We start from the raw sequence: 21173 nt of genomic DNA, 5'->3' as shown, positions 1-21173 counted from the left end.
TTCTTCTGGCAACTTAAAAAGGTAAGATCTTACTGGTTTTAGGAAATTACAGGTTTCTGAACATCATATTATACGTAAAATTATCTTTTTTCTTAAAAAAATAATTTTTATATAGCTTCTTCAAACAAATTAAAAGGTGGCAATGTGTTTGCTACAGTAGTTTGAAGGACTAATGGGTTGTAAAAGGGGTATTTTTGTTAAGTAAGTAGATGTTAGGTAGTCCAGCATTTGTACCCAGTTCCAAAATATGCCTGATAAGGCTAGAAACCTAAAGCTACTCTTAGCTCAAGGAATGAGTATTTTCCATCTTCATCAGAATCAAACACTCTCAAGTTCTTTGGTGCTGGCACAGAAGAACCTAGGGAGTTCCAAATTTCTTGGTAGGTCAGCTTCCCATCGATGTCTTGGCCAGCCTTTTGGAATAAATCTTGAAGATCTGTTAATAAAAGAAATTAAAAAAAGATATTTATTTATATCTATATCTACATGAACAGATAAATACAGTGAAGAGTAAGTAGCCTTAGCAGAATTTAAAGCACTGAAAATTTGTCACCTTTGTTTCCAAAGGTCAAGTTTAAAATCTCACTACATCAGGAAAACGAATTAATTCTTGATTCTTAAAGAATGAGAGGACCAAATGGTACCACCATTCCAAAATAGGAGTAACAGAAAATCTGTAAAACAAAGTAAAGGAATGACTTCCTATAAGTACAGAAACTTAGATTTTCTAGATTTTTCTTCCCCTTCTTATGTTGAAAAGAAAAGAAATGCAGAGGCTTGAAGAGCTACTTAGGAGTCCCAGGGTGATGTAAATGATCTACTAACTAAAAGGTCAGTAGTTCAAAGCCACCCAAAGGGTTCTTAAAGTCCATGATATGCTTCTAAAAGGTCAGACTTGTAAACACCAAGAACACACAGCTTTGTTCTGCAAACATGGGTCACTGTAAGCAGGAAATGATACAAAAGCAACTAGCTGGAAAGTTACTTGACAAGAACTGAGCCTATACAATGAACTATGACACATCACAAGATTTTTTTGGAGGAGTACGTTAAAGTCCTTAAAAAAAAAATTCCAAACACTGATAGTTTTCTCAGCTCAGTCTGAGAAGGAAAACAAAATAAAACTTGTCTGAGGCCAAATAGTCCTTAAGTGGTTAAATGTGGACTGAAGTACTGGTTTTCTTATTACTAAATTTGATGTTCTTTTTATTCCATGATACTGTTTCCTTGGATCCAGAAATCAAGCAGTTTAAGAACCAGGACTTAAGAACACAATGAGATACTATTTTATATCCACTAGGATAAAGACAATTAAAAGAAAAAAGGAAACTAACGAGCATTAGGATTAGGAGGAACTGAAACCTTATAACATTACTGGTGAGAATGCAAAACAGTGAAGTTATTCAGAAAAACATTTTTGTAATTCCTCAAAAAGTTAAGCATAAAGTTACCATGTTGTTGTATACCATAGAGTCGGAACCGACCCATACCTACCCTCCAGTGGGTTTTCAGAGGCAGTTAACTGCACAGAAGGAAACTGCCCATCTTTCTCCTGTGGAGCAGCTGGTGGCCAAGAACCATGTGCCTTTAGGATTCCAGCACAGCTCTTTGCCACTACGCTACCAGAGCTAATAATCTCACTGCTAAGTGTATTTCCAAGATAAGTGAAAATGTATATCCACACAAAAACTTGCACAAGAAAGTTCATAGAAGCATTATTCCAAAAAGCTAAAAAGTGGAAACAACCCAAATGTCCATTAATATACACGAATACACAAACAGTGGATATCTAAACAACAAAATATTATTCAGTCATAAAGAGGAATGAAGTTTTGATATATGCCACAATGTGGATCTTGAAAACATGAAGCTAAATAAATTAAGCCAGATACAGATGGCCAAATATTATATAATCCCACCCATGATACGTAAATCCATAGGGAGTATAGAAGAAAATTAGTAGTTGTCAGGGGCTGATGCGAAGGGTAAAACTGCTTAATGACATAACTGTGTATCTAATTATATATTTCTCTAAATTTATCTTAACAGATATTTGGGAGAAATTAAAAAATGTTAAGGAATTATATGGTGGTGATGGATACATAATTTTGTGGACATATTAAAACCACTGAATTCTAAACCTTAAAAGGGTGAATGCTGTCATATGTAAATTATACCTAAATTCTTAAAGAAGAAAAAAAACAAACCAGAAAATTATCTTTTCTTTCTTGTTTGATAATGAACATTGCTTTATTTTTTTATGTTGAGATTCAATTTTTTAAAATTAATTTTAATGAAAGTTTAGAGAGTTAGGGTTTCCAGTCATTCATTGTTGCACTTTTCTCCCTGCCCAACCCCTCCCCCAATAAAATTATCTTTTCAAAGAACTTTTTTTAGTAGTTAAGAGGGATTGCATTACCATGAACTGATCTGTATCTTCTTTTTTTTTTTTTTGGGTAGTTGCAGATGTGATTTAATGCTCTGTGCAGAAATACATCACAACCACTTGAGGAGCAAATATTTCTAAGTCACTGTTTATGCCAAAAGGACTGAACAATTCCCATCAACAGTCCCTTCTGCTATTTTCTCAAGGGCTGTATCAAACACTTATTGTTGTTGTGTGCTGTCGAGTTGGAACTGACCAAATAACTAACCCTCCAGCAGGTTTTTAGAGGCCGTAAGTTGCCCAGAAGAATAATTCCATTCTTCTCCTGTAGAGCAACTGGTGGATTTGAACTACATGCCTTTAGGATTGTAGCACAGCTTCTTTCACTAGGCTACCAGAGTGTATGAAATATTTAGGGAGGCTGATTATGTAATATTTTTAAAGGATTTCATGTCTCTACAGAATCACCTAGAAGAAGATTTAATCTATAATACCAGAAAGGCAAAGTGGTTTGTTACTGTTTTCTTCATTTACTCAATTCTACACCTAGATTCAGTCATCTTCCTCCTGTTGTTTTGAATATTCAGGAAGAATGGAACTGGTCATAAGCTCAGAAAAACAGGTATAGTACAAATTCCAGTCCATCAAGGGGTTCTTATAGATAAGCTTCTCTATATGGTCCTGGTTTTATTCCTAAACTAGTTCTAGCAATCTAGCTAATAAAACCTCACAAGTTCTTTACCAAAAAAGACGGTAGATACTTGTTCCCAATGTGTGCTACCAAGTGGCTAGCTGGGAAATCCTTTTTAAAAATTTGGCAATTTGTGTGTGTTTTTTTATTGGTGGGGCTGTGAGCCTGTGCATTTGATTGCAACATATAAATAAAAATCTGATTAATGCCTCAAAATCAAAGCAAAACAAAAAAAATTGTTAAGATTCTGACACCGACTTGACAGAACAGAACTGCTTACAGGATTTGCAAGGTTGTAAATCTTTTCTGTAACAGCTGGTGGGTTTGAACCACTGAACGTTTAGCAACTGACTGATTGACCTATGCCTGCAAGGTTCTAGGATTACTATTTGAGGTAATTAAAAAAAAAATGTAGTGTTAAAAAAACCCCAATGGTGTAAGGTCTGTGTTAGGCACTACAGTGCAAATGTTTATTTTTAATCTGCTCTAACAGCCTTTCCCTTCATCCAGCCATCAGTTGTTGATATAAAAAACAGAAAAAGGATTTCATGTCTCTACAGACAGCTGGTCTTTCAACTGCTCCTGTACTACCCAGGCTCGGTCCTCGTTTCTTTTTCCAACTGGTGGATTCATGGTGATGACTGGAGGCAATGGTAGTGGGAATTGTGGTGAAATGGCCACAGGCCTGACATTAGATCCATCTAGTACTGCTCATCTTTACCCAGGCCTGGGTCCTTTGGTGTTCTCAGGGCCTATTAGTCACCGCATGCCCTTCCCAGGACCCCTGCTGGATTCACCCACAAGTTCTTTCCCAACAAGTCCCATACCTTCCACCACCACTGCCACTGTGGTGGCTCCACTGAGCTCATGAGAGCGAAAGTGGTGTCCTAACTGCCCTGGCCTACTACAATCTATACAATCCAACCCTCTGGGCCCCAGATCTGGACCTTCATAACTTTTGTACAATACTATGACCAAAGTCTTCAAACTGGAGGTATAAATCTAAATGTGACAAATAAAGAGCAGTGTTGGGTAGTGTGTAAAAAAAAAATTGGGAGGAGACAATACTCAATAGTCACCCTCCTCTCCAGGAAACATAAAGGGAAAAAATCAAGTTAGGGGAAAAAAAAATAGTAATAGCATTTAATTGGCTATAAAAATGTAAGTCTTTAAACAATAACTTAGCATAGAGATAACATTTATTCACCTAACAAATATTCCTGTCTATGATTTTGCTGATTTCACATGCAAGCAAGATTTTACTGAAGAGGATCCAAAAACGACTGGAACAGCACATCAACAGAGAACTACCATAAGTCCAGGCTGGGTTTAGAAGGGGTCGTGGTACTAGAGATATTATAGCTGGTGTTAGATGGATCTTGGCTGAAAGCAGGGAATACCAGAGGAATGTCTATCTGTGTTTCACTGACTATGCAAAGGCATTTGACTGTGTAGATCATAACAAACTATGGCTGACTCTGAGAAGAATGGGAATCCCAGAATCACTTGATCGTTCTAATGCGAAACTTATACTTGGACCAGGAGGCAGTCGTCAGAACAGAGCAAGGGAACACTGCATGGTTCAAAATTGGGAAGGGCGTACGCCAGGGATGCATCCTATCTCCATAACTTTTCAACCTATATGCCGAACAGATTATCCGGGAGGCTGGGCTCTATGAGGAGAATGTGGGGTCAAGATTGGTGGATGATTTATCAACAATCTGCGTTATGCGGATGACACAACCCTGCTTGCTGAAACTGAAGAGGACCTGAAGCACCTGCTGCAGAGTGTCAAGGACTGCAGCCTCCAATATGGATTGAGGCTCAATGTCAAGAAGACAAAGATTCTCACCACTGGACCAATTGGCAGCATCAGGATGGATGGTGAAGAGATTGAGATTGTACACAGCTTTAGTTTGCTTGGCTACATAGTCAACAGTCTTGGCACCAGCAGCCAGGAAATTAAAAGGCGCATTGCCATGGGAAAGTCTGCTGTTAGGGACCTCTCCAAAGTGCTGAAGAGCAATGGTGTCTCTTTGGAGACTAAGGTGCGTCTGATACAGGCCATGGTCTTCGCAATCACCTGTTACGCATCAGAGAGTTGGACAGTGACCAAGGAGGATAGAAGGAGAATTGATGCCTTTGAGCTGTGGTGCTGGAGAAGAGTATTGAGAATACCATGGACTGCTAGGAAAACAAACAGATTCGTCCTGGAAAGGGTTAAACCGGGTGGCTCCTTGGAGGCAAGGATTCTGAGGCTCCGTCTAACATACTTTGGACATGTTGTGAGGAGAGACCGGTCCTTAGAGAGGGACATCATGCTTGGGAGGGTGGAGGGACAGTGCAGGAGAGGAAGGCCCTCTATGAGGTGGACTGATTCAGTGACTGGGATAATTGGGATGGGCGTGTCAGAGACAGTGCGATTGGCACAGGACAGAGCGGAGTTTAGGGCTGTTGTACATAGGGTCGCTATGAGTCGCAGGCGACTCGACGGCACATAACAACAACAACAACAACAACAACATGATTTTTCTGCTGTTGTGTACTATCCCATAGATGATCCCCTGGCAGGTTTTCAGAGGCAGTTTATCGTGTGGGAGGAGATTGCCCATCCTTCTCCCATGGCGCAGCAGCTGGTGGCCTCAAATTGTGTTACTTCAGGATTGCAGCACAGCTTCTTGCCACTAGGCCACCAGAACTCCCTAGGCACTATGCTAGGGACTGGAAATATCAAAATGAACAAGACATTACCTACCCATTAAAAAGTTAATTTTTTTAATCTCCCAGGATACTGTGCACACATAGTACTAAAGACGGGTAAACACAAAATATTTTAAGAGCAATCAAGAACCTTATCTATTCCTGGAAGGTAAAGATATGCAGCCTATAGAAATGGTATCTAAGCTGAGGTAAAGACTCAGGGAAGGATAGGTAGATAGAAATGGATAATTTTTAGGTAGACAGCAAATGCAAAATCAGGGGAATCTAAACAACGTAAGTAGAAAAAGGGCATTGCTGAAAACATGGTGAACCCGTTATCTATTAACTATAAATATCACAGTAATAGTCATCATACTAATTTTCAGCAAAAGGGTCCTTATTTTTTTAACAGTCCTTCATTTTTTGGGTCCTGACCAGGGCCAGTGCTATTTTGCTTATCTCATGTTTGCTAATATGCTTTCTCTACTAGTGTATACCTTTGAGGAAAGTGGTACCATAGTTTATGCTCCTTTTAATGCTTAGGTCTAATTATGAACTCAGTGAATGAATTAAGACTCTAAAAGAAAAACATTAACAGAGAGGCATTATACACACTGGTTAAGAGTACAAGCTTTGGTGTCAACTTGCCTCAGTTTGAATTCTTCCTTGACCAATAATTTGCTGTTTGATTTTAACCAACCAGTAAATGTGATTGGTATTTACATTTACATGATTGTTGTAAGGATTCTATGATTTAATGTACATGAAGAGTTAAATGTAAAAAACCAAACAAACCAAAAACCCCAACCAACCATCTGCAAAAAAAAAAAAAGAGAATTAAAATGTTAGGTATAATTTTTTTTTTACAAGCTAAACACATTAAAAAGTTATTATTTTGAAAATTTAACCTACTACCTTGCAAGATGAAAATGTACCTTTAATGCTTGAAATTCCTGGTAGGGAGATAGATCTTAGCTGGGTAGTTTTCTCAGTTTGGTCTCCAAGAAAATGTGAAAATTTTGGCAATGTTGATGGCTCAGAGGTAAAACTCTGTATTTGCTCTATAACAAAAACACAGTTTAGTATTATAGAATCTGATACCAAATTACACTAGTATTGGTACTTTACTACATCATTACAAGAAAGAGTTGGGAATTAATTAACAGTTGTGAAATTAAAAGCTTGGATTGAGATATGTTTTGTGGAAAGTGAAGATCTATTAACGCTAGGTTACAATAGGTTTGAAGCAGCAATCCCACTGGAAAACCTTATTGAATATTTAAAGGTTTAAGATGCAAGTAAGCACAAAAGACTGGTTTGTTATAAATGATTTTTGTAACATCCTAAGAGCCTTGCTGTAAGCCAGGCTGAGGTATGTGCCAACAGCTAAGCTGATGCTAAAACAATGCTTCCATAAGATTATGTAGCATTATGTTAGGGTAAGGTCTCCCACCCAAAAAGAGAATTCAAAGGAAATGGTACTTCTTTCCTCAAAATGAATAAATCTGGATGTGGCAGTACTGGGAGAATATCAGTCTGCATAGTCCATCATCTTGTTTATGTCCTCACAGAGCCTAATCAGTGGAAGTCGATATATCTGCTTTTACTGATTAGGTATGTCCTTACCTAAAGTTAAGGATCCCTTCATTTCCAAACCCAAAGATCCCTTCATTATTATTAATGATTTTCAGAAAGACCAACATTTATTTTTAAGTAATTTTTATGCACTTACAGAAATGAAAAATTCTCATAAACAACATTGAGGGCTGGGTTTGACATACACGCTATGACAGTAACATTTTTGCCTATAATTGGATGCAGACAGCATGGAGAAGTCTATTTCCAGCTAAACATTACCCATTTTTCCCTTAATAGACTGGAGTACAAATCATGTACAAAATGGGCTTTTTCTAAATGAAAGTAAAGTGTATCAGCTTCATCTCGGTGCACTCCGGCAACATTCACATGACTCGATCAGTGCTGCTGGAACACCTTGCCCCACTCCCTGTGTGGGAGGCAAGCTGCCCAAGCCTGCGTGAAATATTCAGAAGGCAGCTCTGCTCTCACCTTTATCAGGAGTCTCTGGAGGCCTGTTGCTGTCATGTTTGTTTGTGAGAGCACTGATCAGCTGCAGTTTTTCTCTTAGCTTGGACACCTGAGAATCTGAACTATCTTCTTTCTGCCCAAAAACAAAGATCACAGGAGATTTAAGGTTGGAGTAAAAACTTATCTGATTCTTCACTATCTTCCCAGAGCCCATTTAGCATGTGGTGTTTGACCTCCAGTTGGTTTCCTATAAAGGCAATGATGGTGCGAATAGACAAACAGCAGAGATACCTTTGGTACTCAGTGTTGATGAACCCCTACTTGGATTTGAGGATAGACTATTAAGGGAACATTATGCCAGATGATCTGATTCAATGCGAACGTTCAGCTGATGAAGGAAGGTGTGCATGCGTCAGCAGTAAAGAAAATGTACCCTTGCTCAGGTGTCTATGTGACACTCATTTCCTAAATGAGCAGAATATTGTTTTCTAGGAGCTATTTCATACTAACTAAATAACTTTTCTCAGTATCTTATTTCACCTCGTGACTAGACCATTTTAATATGATAAAACATAAGAAGAAAAAAATCCAACAGAAAAAACCCCAACCTCACAAGAATTACCCCAACCATTCCTCATCCTATTCAAAATGGTGACAATTTAACCAGTACTGGGGAATGATACACTCACACATACATGCACGTGTGCAGGTGTATGTGCATTCGGATTAGGCACAACTCCCTACAGACTACTTCATTAGAATTCCATAAATAAATATTTGCTGAGCAAACAATCTGAGAAGCTGGACTATATGAAGATGGTGGCATCAGGGTTGGAGGAAAACTCATGAACAACTTGCAGTATGCAGATGACAATTTCCCTTGCAGAACTGACGAGGATTTGAAGCATTTACTAAAGACAAAAGACTTCAATATGGATTATATCTCAACATGAAGAAAGCAAAATCCTCACTAATGAGATGATGGCAACATCATGATACATGGAGAAAGACTGAAGTTGCCAACTATTTTTTTTCCCCTCACAATCAACACCGATGGTAGTAGCACTCAAGAAACCAAAAGACATACTACATTTAGGAAATATGCTGTTAAGGACCTCTCCAAGTGCTAGAGCAAGAATGTCAGTTTAAAGACTAAGGTGTGCCTGATCCAAGTAATGGTATTTTCAATTTCTTCTTATGTATCTGAAAGCTGAACAATGAAGAACAACAAAGAATTGATGCCTTTGAATTGTGGTGCTTGGAAAGAGTAATGAATGTATCATGGACTGCCAAAAGATCAAACCAATCTTTTCGGAGAAAGTACAAACAGGCACTCTTTAGAGGCAAGGATGGAAAAAAGTAATTTCATACACTTTAGCATGCAGTCAGGAAGCACCAGTCTTAGAAAAGACATTATGCTGGGAAAGGTTGGAATCAACTCATAGCTGGTCCTCCAGCAGGTTTTCAGAGATTATATATCACACAGGAGGACACTGTCCATACTTTTCTCCCTTAGAGCTGATAGTGAATTTTAACTGCTTCTCCTTAGATTGGCAGCACAACTCCTTACCCACTAGGTCACCAGAGCTCCCAATGTGTTCTTGTTTTTGATATGTTAGTGAGTAAAATCCAATTCATAGCTGACCCTCCTGTGGGTTTGCAGAAGCTACAAAGTGCAAAGGAGGAGACTGCCTATCTTTTTCCCTCTGAGCAGCGAGTGGATTCAATACTGCCTTTGAACTAGCAGCACAACTGCTTACTCACTAGGCCACCGGTGTTACTCACATAAGCACACATGTGTATTTCTGTATATATGTATTTTAGGTAGTAGACTGCTTAGTTTACTTATTGTCAAGTTGACAACAACTCAGTGCAAACAGGCAGAAACCTTGCCGTATCCTGAACTATCTTTACAATCTCCATCATACTTAAGCCCATTGTTGTAGTCACTTGTCTGTCCATCTTGCTGAGTATTGTGCTCTCTTTCACCAATCCTCTACTTTCCCCCAGAAAGATGTCTTTTCCAAGACTAGTACCTCCTAATGAAATGCCCAAAGTAGGTGAGATGAAGTTTCAGCATTCTTGCCTCTAAGGAACACCCTGGTTATATTTCCTGCAGGGTAGATGTGCTTGTTCTTTGGCAGTGCCTGGCATATTCAATACTCTCTGCTAACACCACCGTTCAAAGGCATTAATTCTTTGGTTCCCTATCCTTTTATTTCATAGCCATCTGAAGTAACTAAAAATATCATGGCTTTGGTCTCAAACACCTTGGTTTTTAAACTGACATCCTTGCTCTTCAGGACTTTGAAGAGGTCCTCGACAGCAGATTTTACCAATGCAACATATCTTTTGATTTCTTGACTGCTTTTACTATAGGTGTTGATTGTAGATCCAGGTAATGAAGCCACTGACAACTTCAATCTTTTCTTCATCTATCATGATGTTGCCCATTAGCCTGTTAGTGAGGATTTTGTTTTCTTGAAGTTGAGATGTAACCATATTGAAAGAAGATCATATTGATCTTCACTTTCAGGAAGCCAGTTAGTGCCATCTGCATATGGTATGGTGTTGATGAGAGTTCTTCCAATCCTGATGCCATATTCTTCATATAGTCCAGCTTCTCAAATTATTTGCTCAACATAAGAGAGAGGATACAAGTCCAAGTCTGACATACACCTTTCCTGATTCAAAACCATGCAGCATTCCCTTGTTCTGTTTGATTTTTTTTTTATTTCCCTCTTCCCTACTTGTTCTAATGACTGCTTCTTGGCCTATGTTTAAGTTTTACCTGAGTATTACCGTTCGGAAATTCCTATTCTTCTCAATATTAGCTGTAACTTATTATGACCCGCAGAATGGAATGCCTCTGCACAAGCAATAAAACACAAGCAAACACCTTTCCAAAATCTCTGTAGATGCTCATTGAAATTAATCATAATAATAAAAAAAAATCCACTGACATTAGCAATGATATCCCTCATTGTTTGGTCTCTTCTAAATATAGCTTCAATTTCTGGCAGTTTTCTAAATAATCTACAGCAAGATCTACTGCATGTGATATTATTAATATCAGATATTATTGGTAATTATTTAAAAAACTTTTTGCACTCTATCAGATCAACTATTTTTAGAATGAGACCAAATAAGGATCTCTTCCAGTCAACTGACTAGGTAAACTGATCTTTCCAATTTCTTGGCAGAGATTAGCAGGGCATGCCTGTGATTGCATCTATTAGCTGAAACATCGCAGTTGGTATTTTCATCAATTTCAGAGGCCTTTTTGCTTGGGCCTTCAGTGCAATTTAGACTTCCTGCAGTATATGCTACTTCATGAAATGGCTTGGTGACTCTCCTTTGATACTTCTTCTGTCATTCAATATTGTGCCCATACTGGAAGGCAGTTTTCATGTTTCCTCAAAAAGTTGAACATAGAAATTCTATATAACCCAGCTATTCCACTGCTAGGAATATACTCTTAGGAAATTAGAGCAGAGGCACACATATCTGTACACTAATGTTCATGGCAGTGTTATTCACAATCACAAGAACATGGAAACAACCCAAATGTCCAACCACAATGAATGGATTGAAAAACTATAGTATATTCACTTGATGAATACTACACAGCACTCAGGAGCAATGATTTAAAAAATCACTACATAACTTGGGAGAGACTGGAGAGCATTATGGTGAGTGAACTAACTCAGTCTCATAAGGACAAATACCACGTAATACCCCACTATGGTAAAAGTAGAAGGATAACACTAATAGGAGTAAAATGTGTATGGTAATCCAAGTAGGGGAGGGATGGGAGCAGAGGGATGAGGATGGGCAGGGGGAAAGCATAGTGTTGCACAATTTGGTGGATAGGAAATGGGAAAGATCTGAAAATATGATGTAATGGTGGGCATAATTCAATGGGGATTAAGTTTATAGAACACAATATATGGGAATGATTGTATAAAACAAAATGTGACTGAAGTTTGAAACACAATGTATACAAATATTGTACACACATCAACATGAAATAAAAATTTGGAAAAAAAAAATTGTGTCCACAGAATCCTCCAGTTTTATAACTCAGGGCTTGAATTTGTTCTTCAGTTCTTTTGCTCGAGAAATGCCAAGCATGTTTTCCTCTTTTTGGTTTTCTAACTCTAGGTTTTGCATATTTCATTATAACTTAGCTTTGTCTTTTCAAGTTGCCTTTTGAAATCATCTGTTCAGCTCTATTAAAGCATTTCATAAGTTAGTTTTGACTTTTCTCAGTTGAAGAGCACGTTTCTGAGTCTTTCATGATATCCATTTTCTTTCTTTCCTTCCTGTCTTTTTAATGACCTTTTTCTTTTTTATTGATTTGGTCCTTGATACTATGCCATACTTCATATGGTCTTCTGTCATTAGTGCTCAATGAATTAAATTTATCCTTAAGGTGGTTTTTAAACTCATGTGAGAAAAGTTCAAGGTTATTCTTTGGCTCTTGTTTGCTTGTTCTAGTTGTCTTTTGTTTCAGTTTGGACTTTCAAATGAGTAGCTGATGGTCTATTCCACCGCATGCCTTTCCCCTTGTTTGGACAGTGAGAAGGGACCTTACTCACCATCCCTTTACAAATATGTAGTCAATGTCATTCAAGTGTAGTCTATAAGTTTAGGTCCATATGCAAAGCCATTGTTTATGTTTTTTGAAAAAGGTATTTGCAAAGGATTATCATTTATTGCACAACACTATTTAATATGATCTCTGGCCTTATCTGCTAGCAAGGCTGTATTTTCTGTAGTCCTTCTTTTCAATTTTTGCATTTCAATCAACAATTATTATTAATGTATCCTGATTGCATTTTTGATCCGTTTTCACTCTCCAAACGTTGGTAGACATCCTCAATTTCTTCATCTTTGGCTCTACTGAGCAGTGCATATATTTAATTTACTCATGGAGTTAAAATATAGGCATTTGTAACTGAAACTAGTTAGCATGTGTGGATGCTAGGAAAGATGTAAGTACTGAAGTTAATATCGTAAACAAAATGTGTATTAGTGAATGAAAAACCAATTTGCTTTGTCAACTTTCAGTCAAATCACAACAGAAATATTTAATAAAAACAAAGTAATTAGGCAAAGATGTTGTTGTTGTTACGTGCCAACAAGCTGACTATGACTCACAGCCACCCTAAGAACAGTAGTAGTTCTGAACCTTTTTCTAACCTGAGCCAATCTCAGTCTCTGACATATCGACCCCCATTGCCATAAGTCACTGTGTCAATCCATCTCGTTTAGGGTCTTCCTCTCCTGTGCTGAGCCTCTACTCTTCCAAGTATGATGTCCTTCTCCACGGACTAGTTCCTCCTGGCAATATGCCCAAAGCATGTGAGATAGGGGTTTCAAAATCCTTGCCTCCTGGAGCAACCTGGTTTCACCTTGTCCAGGACAAACCAATTTTTTCTCTAGAAGTTCATAATATGTTCAATACTCTTATAAGGAATCCTGATGGTTCAGTAGCTATCAAACAGGTTGGTAGTTCAAAATCCACTAGTAGCTCTGTGGGATATAAATGTGGCATTCTACTTCCGTAAAGATTACAGCTTAAGAAAACCTTTGAGGCAGTTCTACTTTATCCAATAGAGTTGCTCTGAGTAGCAATTTACTAGAAGGCAAAAAGGGCTTGTGTTTTGTTTGTTTTTTTTTTTTTTGTGGGTTTTTTTTTTGTTACCCCTCCTGTTATTTACCTTTATATTTTAAGTTATCATCGAGTCTGTTTTGTTGATTACCTGATTCAAAGACTTTCTTTTCAGAGTGGCAGTTTTATTACCTATCTTGGAAGGAGGGCCTGGTCCTTGGAGAGGAACATCATGCTCAGAAGAGTGGAGGGACAGAAGAAGGGAGGGAGACCATCGATGAGACAGACTGATACACTGACTAGGGTAGGTGTGTCATACACAGTAGAGTTGGCACAGGATAGAGCAGATTTCAGGGCTACTGTACATAGGTTGCTATGAGTTGCAAGTGACTCGATGACACATAATGACAACAACAAGTAAAGCAAGAACAACAAGAGAGGATTAAAGGTAAATTTTAAAACATTAACATTCATTACTTTTTAAACAAACTGATCAAATGTTAATTAAAAAGAAATACCAGAGGAGTGGTAGAATAAGAGAGAGGGAGAAAGAAAAGAGATAAGAAAGCTGAAATGAATGTTTCTACTTGTTTTAGTCAGAAACTTTAAAACTCTGAAGCTCAAAAAGCAAGAAAATATTGACCCAGAGCAATGCTGGGTATGCCACCCAATGAAATAGAATGGATGGATACTATTCCCAATATTCTTGGCTGGAGAAAAATAAAGAGGGAGGAATAGTTAGCAAAATTTGGAGGTGGTAAGGTTTCACAAAGGCCTTGAAAACCTTCAAGGCATAATACTTATCAAATCATATAAAGTTCCTAGTCCCTACTTAGCTACTTTGAGTTCAAAAGGTCTTTTAAAATTTAGCCTCCTTTAATCTTCACCGCTATGCAGTAAATTACACTTCCTGTAAAGCAGGAGAGGGAACAGGTCTTCCTACTCCATCTATCAAAGCCAAGGAACTTGAGGCAACTTGCCAAGGTTCAACTGTGGCAGAGTCAGTTCAAATGCTTTCTATGTTCCAAAGTTTTCACCTTTATTTGTGGGCTTGTTTACAGTTCTGCTAGTTACTTTACTTCTAGAACAATTTCCTGTATTTGGTTTTCATATGTTTAAGTCCCTTTTAAGGGTGGAGCCTGCAGTTACTAAAAACTAACTGAATCCTAACACAACACACATAAAAAAATGAAAAACTAACACACACACTCATATTTCATTCATTTTAACATGAAAACTAACAAACTATACTGCATTAGTGACCTAGTAAGCTATTAAGTCTCCTTATCTATATAATGAGGGGTTGGACTCAATGACTTCTTAAGCTCATACCAGCCCTCCCTAGCAGGAAAGGGCTGATATGACTTGATGTGTTTTAAATTACTTTCCTGACATTAAACACAAAAAAATTTCCTGAATTTGCATAAAGAACCAAGATGAATCTTAAAGTCACATTCAGGTTAGAGGAATGGCAAAAGTTTCTTTGCTGATCATCACTTGTCACTGCTCCCTTTCCTCATTACTCAGAAATGAAAAGATGAATTTACTTGGAAAGATGTGCTAAAGCTTTTCTACCAGATGGGTCACCTGGTAACACAACAGGAGGCTTGTCATCTCTGCCAACAACTTGTAGTGATGCTTGGTAAGCAACTTAACCTCTTCACATCACTCTTTCCAAACCAGGACTAGCACACTACCTGTGCCATTCACATCAAAGAGCTGGTGTAAGGATTAAGGGAGATAAGGTTTATACACACTGCAAATGTATAGCCTCTCAATTAAGTCAGACAACTTCTTTTCAAATGGTTGTGGAATGTCACTCATGTGCAGACAACACATTACAGTACAGAATATGTCAGAAAATATCTGAAAAGGCTTACCATGCTCAATGGCAGGTTTGCTTCCTTCTCAACCTTGCTCAAATCAACCAGACTGCTTTCTATCTGGTTGAATCTTTGGGTAAGATGACTATCTCATTTATCCCCTCTAGTTTAAGGTCATTTTGCCTCTGGTATCCCTTTATGGCAGAATGGGTCTCATCTAAAAAGTTGTCAAAATACAGGATATCCTAGAGTAGAAATAAGTTGTGGAATCCAAATAAAGATATTATACTAGGCAAGCAGGCCAGTAGCACTTAACAGTCAATATTATGTCAAGTTACTAAAATAAAATCCTTTTCTTGGTGATGATCAATTGCTCTGTCTCTGCTTTGCCCTTCCCATTCTAAACTGTTCCCAATCTATTCCCTCTGGAATGGCTTGACCTCAGCCAAACAGGAAGAGGAAAGACTTCCTCCTACACGACTCACTTTTTAGTCTCAGAAAGCTGAGAGCTTGAGAATTGATTTGCCAATGTTTATCTCACCTGCTGGTGGGGAAAGCTCACATGGTTATTAACTGAAAAGGCCATTAACCTAACTTGTCAGGACAAAACTACCTTAAGACAATACCAATTACGGAATTGGTTCATGTTACAAAACCATAACGAGTAGTGCATTATTTAGTACCAGGTTCAATTATTTTTATTGACATTTTCTAGTACTGACTACTACTAAAAAGGAATTATGGCTATAGGTTTTAAAGGACATTAAACTAGGAATTTTCTTAATGACGATTTCCTTTATTCTCTTTAGTTAATGTGATCCTAAAACTGCTAACTTTTTGCCTGGCATCTTCCTGGTTTTTAGAGACATGGTTTATAACATTCTTAGCATTATGCATGGCTCAAAATAGCCATCATTTTGAACTGACTTGTTACCTATTTATGTTTAATTATTCCAGATTGCTAGTTTCAGGATAATCTGGTTATTCTATGTCTTTCAAGATGTGAAAAGGAATTTACTCTATTAATTAACATGCAAATAAAGGGGGAAAAGAAAGAGGTCGGTACCAAAGAGACATGACAGCAGTTTGAATCTCTAAAATAATGAAACCTATCCCTTTTCGGTTAGATCTCAGATAAGCAAATATATGCAATGCCTGCTTAGCCATCATAACAATGAGCCCAAATTACCCAGCCTACCTCCATAGCACATGCGGAGTTGAGTCAGACACAAAAAGTACCTGTTTCAAACTGTCACTGTAGTTTTTATTGTCCAGTTCCAATGTAACTGAAGGTGATGGAGTGATGTGGTTGCTTTCACTGGTTTCCTTCAAGAGGTGCTGATTCTGAAATAGACATGAATTAGCATTGCTATCAATCATCAGGTCTATTTAACCATCTGGAATTGTCCTGGAACATTCTGGCCATCCCCAGGAGCCTTCCACAGATCAATCAACATGTATATCTAAGTAACCTACAGAGTGATCAATCTGATACTAGTCCAAGTAGACATATACCTTCTAGGATGCCCAGCCTGAAGCTTAATGGACTCCAGGCTCACAAAACTGAGACCCTCCTCAGTTTTTTCCCTGTCTCATAGGCTCTCAAGAACTCCTAGAAACCAATTTTCCTCTCTCATCATTTCTACTCAAAGAAAAACTATAGAATCACGACAGTTTTTCAAGGATCACTGAGTCTGGAAATGTAAACATTTCCTCAGGATTAAAAGAGTTTGGACATTAATACAGCAATCAGTCATGAAACCACTGGCTTTGGGCAGTGAACACAACAATCAACTGTGCACATCATTAGTTTTTCCCTCATTATTGTTATTATGTACCACTGAATAGCACATGCCTATACATATATTTGAGGGTGACCCTTCTTTCTCATTCTCTCCCCAAAGTTCCAGTCTCTTTTTACAGAGACTAAAGCAAAATTGTTATGTGCCATTGAGTCGCTTGCGACTCATAGCGACCGTATGTACAACAGCCCTAAACTCTGCTCTGTCCTGTGCCAATCGCACTGTCTCTGATACACCCATGTCGATTACCCCAGTCACTGAATCAAGCCACCTCATAGAGGGCCTTCCCCTCCTGCACTGTCCCTCCACCCTCCCAAGAACATGTCCCAAGTATGTAAGACGAAGCCTCAGAATCCTTGCCTCCAAGGAACCGCCCGGTTTAACCCTTTCCAGGATGAATCTGTTTGTTTTCCTAGCAGTCCATGGTACCCTCAATACTCTTCTCCAGCACCATAGCTCAAAGGCATCAATTCTTCTTCTATCTTACTTAGTCATTGTCCAACTCTCTGATGCATAAAGTAGAATATGCTTACATAAACCATCCCCCTTTGATGGGAAAACTTTGTATGGCCTAATCTTTTAGAAACTGCTATTATGGCCTATACAGTATAAAGTGTGTCAGTAGGGGTACTACTACTTGCAGCAGTAGAAATGTAAAAAAGATTTCATAATAATAGAATGCAATTGGTGGAAATAAATTATGTACTTGACATATGAAACCCTGCTTTAAAATGAAACAAAATGCAATAATACAGAGAAAAGGAACATAAGGGGGGGAGGGAACATAAGAGGGGGAGGGAACAATGGTTAAGAAAGTCGAGGCATCTTTTGTTAGGAAAAATCTTAGTAAATATTTAATTACTTGAGAAAATAGTCAGGTTATTAAAATAATAAAAGATCGATGTGAGAGAAGTCTTTATTATGTTCTAACTTCAGTCATGCCAAGGTCACACTCATCAGCAGTGTTAGGATTAGAATCTAGGTATCTAGACACCTAAGGCAAAATTTTTTCCTTTTCCAGTCTTTTAATAAGTAACAGAGAAGAGGACTGTTTGTTTGTTGCTGCCATTGAGTTGACAATAACTCAGAGCAACCTTATGAAACAGACTTAAACCTTGTCCTACCCTGCAACATCCTCATGAACTCTCATGTGGTCAAGCCCACTGAAGTAGTCACTGTGTCAATTCATCTCGTTCAAGGTTTTCCTCCTTTGCTGACTGACCCTCTACCTTTTCCATCATAATGGTTCCCCTCTCCAAAGTTTGGCCCCTCCTCACATGTCCAAAATATGTAAAGTGAAGCTTCACCATCCTTGACTCTAAGGAGCACCATGCTTGCACCTCCTCCAAGACAGATGTGCCTGTTCTTTTGGCAGTTCATGAGATATTCAATACTCTCTGCCACCACTACTATTCAAAGATGGGGGTTCTTCTTCAGTTTTCTTTAATCACTGTCCAACATTCAGATGTACAGGAAGCAATGGAAGATACCATGGCTTGGATCAGTCACACCTTAGTCTTTAAATTGCCATCTTCATTCTTCAGCACTGTAAGGAAGTCACTGACAACAGATTTTCAAAATGCAACATGTTTTTGATTTTGTGATTGCTGCCATCATGAGTGTTGATTGTGGACTCAAATAAAATAAGAGACAATTCCAATCTATTATCCCTCTATCATGATGTTGCCTACTGACCCAGCAGTGAGGAATTTTGTTGTCTTAATGTTGAGACATATCCATACTGAAGGCTACAGTCTTTGACGATCTTCTGCAAGTGCTTCAAGTCTGTTTCACTTTCAGCAAGCAAAGCTGTGTCATTTGCATAACGCAGACTGTTGAGTCTTTCCCCAATACTGATACCACATCCTTCTTTACAGAGTCCAGTTTCTTGAATTATTTGCTCAGTGTACAGAGTGAAGGTAGTTGTTGTGTGCCATCGAGTAAAAACCTACTCATAGCGGATCCTCCAGTGGGTTTTCAGATTCAGTAAACCACTGGGAGGAGACTGTCCATCCTTCACCCACAGAGCAACTGGTGGATGTGAACCATGTGCTTTTGGGATTGCAGCTTCTTTTCCACTAGGCCACCAGAGTGCTCAAAGACTGAGTAAGTATGGAGAAAAGATACAGCCCTGACATACACTTTTCCTGATTTTAAACCTGCAGTGCTCCCTTGTTCTGTTCAGATAACTGCTTCTTGGTCTAGGTCTAGGTTCTGTATGAACACAACTAAGTGTTTTGGGATTCTCATTTCTCAATGCTATCCATAATTTTTTTATAAACCACACACTTTTCCATAGTCTATAAAACACATCTTTTTGACATTCTCTGATTTCAGCCAAGATCCATCTGACACCAGCAATGATATCCCTCCCACCAGCACCTTTCCTGAATCAGCTTGAATTTCTGGTAGTTCTCTACTGATGCACTGTTCTAGTAATTCTGTAAATAAATTTCAACAATATTTTCATTTGCTTGTGATATTAATGAGATTATTCAAGAACTTCTACCCTCTATTGGACTGCCTGTTTTTGGAATGGGATAAACTATACATCTTGTCCAGTTGGTTGGCCAGTTACCTGTTTTTCAAATTTGTTGGCAAAGACTGATAAGCACATCCAGGGCAGCATCTATTTCCTGAAACATCTCAATTGGTATTCCAGTCAATTCCTGGGGCCTTCTTTTTTGCCAGTGCCTTCGGTTTGGCTTGAACTTCTTCCTTCAGTACTACTGATTCTTGATCATTTCCAACTTCCTGAAATGGTTCAATGTCAACAAATTATTTTTGGTATAGTGATCCTGTGCATTCCTTCCATCTTATTTTGATGCTTCCAGTATAAATCAAGACTCTGCTCAAAGAATCTTTCGATTTTCCAACTCAGCCTTGAATTTGTTTTTCAGTTCTTCCAGCTTGAGAAACACCAAGCAAGTTCTTTCCTTTCTGTTTTCTAATTTCAGTTCTTTGCACATTTCAACACTCTGCTTGGTATTTTCAAGATGCCCTTTGAAATCTTCTGTTCAGCTCTCTTTCTCCAGCATTTCTCCCTTCTGTTTTGGACTCTATCTACCAGTGAAAGTTTCAAAGTTTCTTCTGACACTCATTTTGACCTTTTCTTACCCATCTTTGCAATAACCTTTCTTTCTTCATGGCTGATGTCCCTGACAATCTTGTCTTCTGTCATTAGTGTTTAATGCATTAAATCTATTCTTGATATGGTTAAAATTCAGTTGGGACAGACTCAAGAATGCATTATTTGTTTACATAGATGTGTTTTAATTTTCTTCACTATCAAATTGAATGTGCATATGAGTAGTTGATGCTGTGTTATACCCATAGTCAGCTCCTGGCTTTGTTTTGATCCTGACATTGAGTTTTTCCATTGACTTTTCACAGATGTAGTTAATCTCTTTCCTTTTTGGTCTATCAGGTGAGATGCATGTGCACAATCACTGTTAATTCTTTTTAATACTTGCAATTAATAGTTCATTGTACATAATTCTATCATCTGATCTCCCACCTTATTTTTATCATCTAGTTCATATTTTCCATCTATCATTCCTTCTTCTTTCCAAATTTTGCATTGCAGCCACTAATTATTATTGCCTTTTGACTGCATGTTTGATCAATTTCAGACAGCAAAAATTGGTAGAAATCCTCATTTTCTTCATCTTTGACTTTGGTGGTTGGTGCATATATTTGAACCATTATTAACAAATTTTCATTGTACTCATATGTATAGTACCCTATCACTCAAAGGACTATACTTTAGGATAGACCTTGAAGTATTCTTTTTGCCTATAAAACCATTCTTAAATCTGTCATTCTTGACATAATAGATCATATGACTCATTGAGAGTGGCCCACATTAGTCCATCTCAACTCATTAATGCCTCGGATGTCAATCTTTAAAGTCTCCATTTCATTTCTGATAAATTCTAATTTTCCAAGAGTCATATTTGGAATATTCCAATCTTTAAAGTCTCCATTTCATTTCTGATAAATTCTAATTTTCCAAGAGTCATATTTGGAATATTCCAATTATTCTTTTAATTTTTTTAAAATTTTTCCCCCAATTATTCTTGATGTCTTAGTTGTATGTCCTCATTTG

At 38.0% G+C, this 21173-nt stretch overlaps 1 protein-coding gene across 1 annotated transcript in view; it reads right to left on the bottom strand.

Annotated features, from left to right (window-relative positions):
• Positions 1-260: 260 nt before the first annotated feature.
• Positions 261-21173, bottom strand: part of EFCAB14 (EF-hand calcium binding domain 14) — a 51207-nt gene continuing 30294 nt past the window's right edge. The window contains 7 exon segments of the mRNA XM_006899012.1: positions 261-436; positions 6713-6838; positions 7845-7956; positions 13550-13636; positions 15321-15412; positions 15415-15508; positions 16503-16607. Of these exon segments, the coding sequence (XP_006899074.1) occupies positions 261-436; positions 6713-6838; positions 7845-7956; positions 13550-13636; positions 15321-15412; positions 15415-15508; positions 16503-16607 (792 nt within the window).

The sequence above is a fragment of the Elephantulus edwardii genome, unplaced genomic scaffold (assembly GCF_000299155.1).
Source record: "Elephantulus edwardii isolate Elephantulus edwardi_28Jun2011 unplaced genomic scaffold, EleEdw1.0 scaffold00243, whole genome shotgun sequence".
Lineage (NCBI taxonomy): Eukaryota > Metazoa > Chordata > Mammalia > Macroscelidea > Macroscelididae > Elephantulus > Elephantulus edwardii.
The sequence above is the reverse complement of the archived record's forward strand: the minus strand, read 5'-3'. Positions and strand labels throughout refer to the sequence as shown.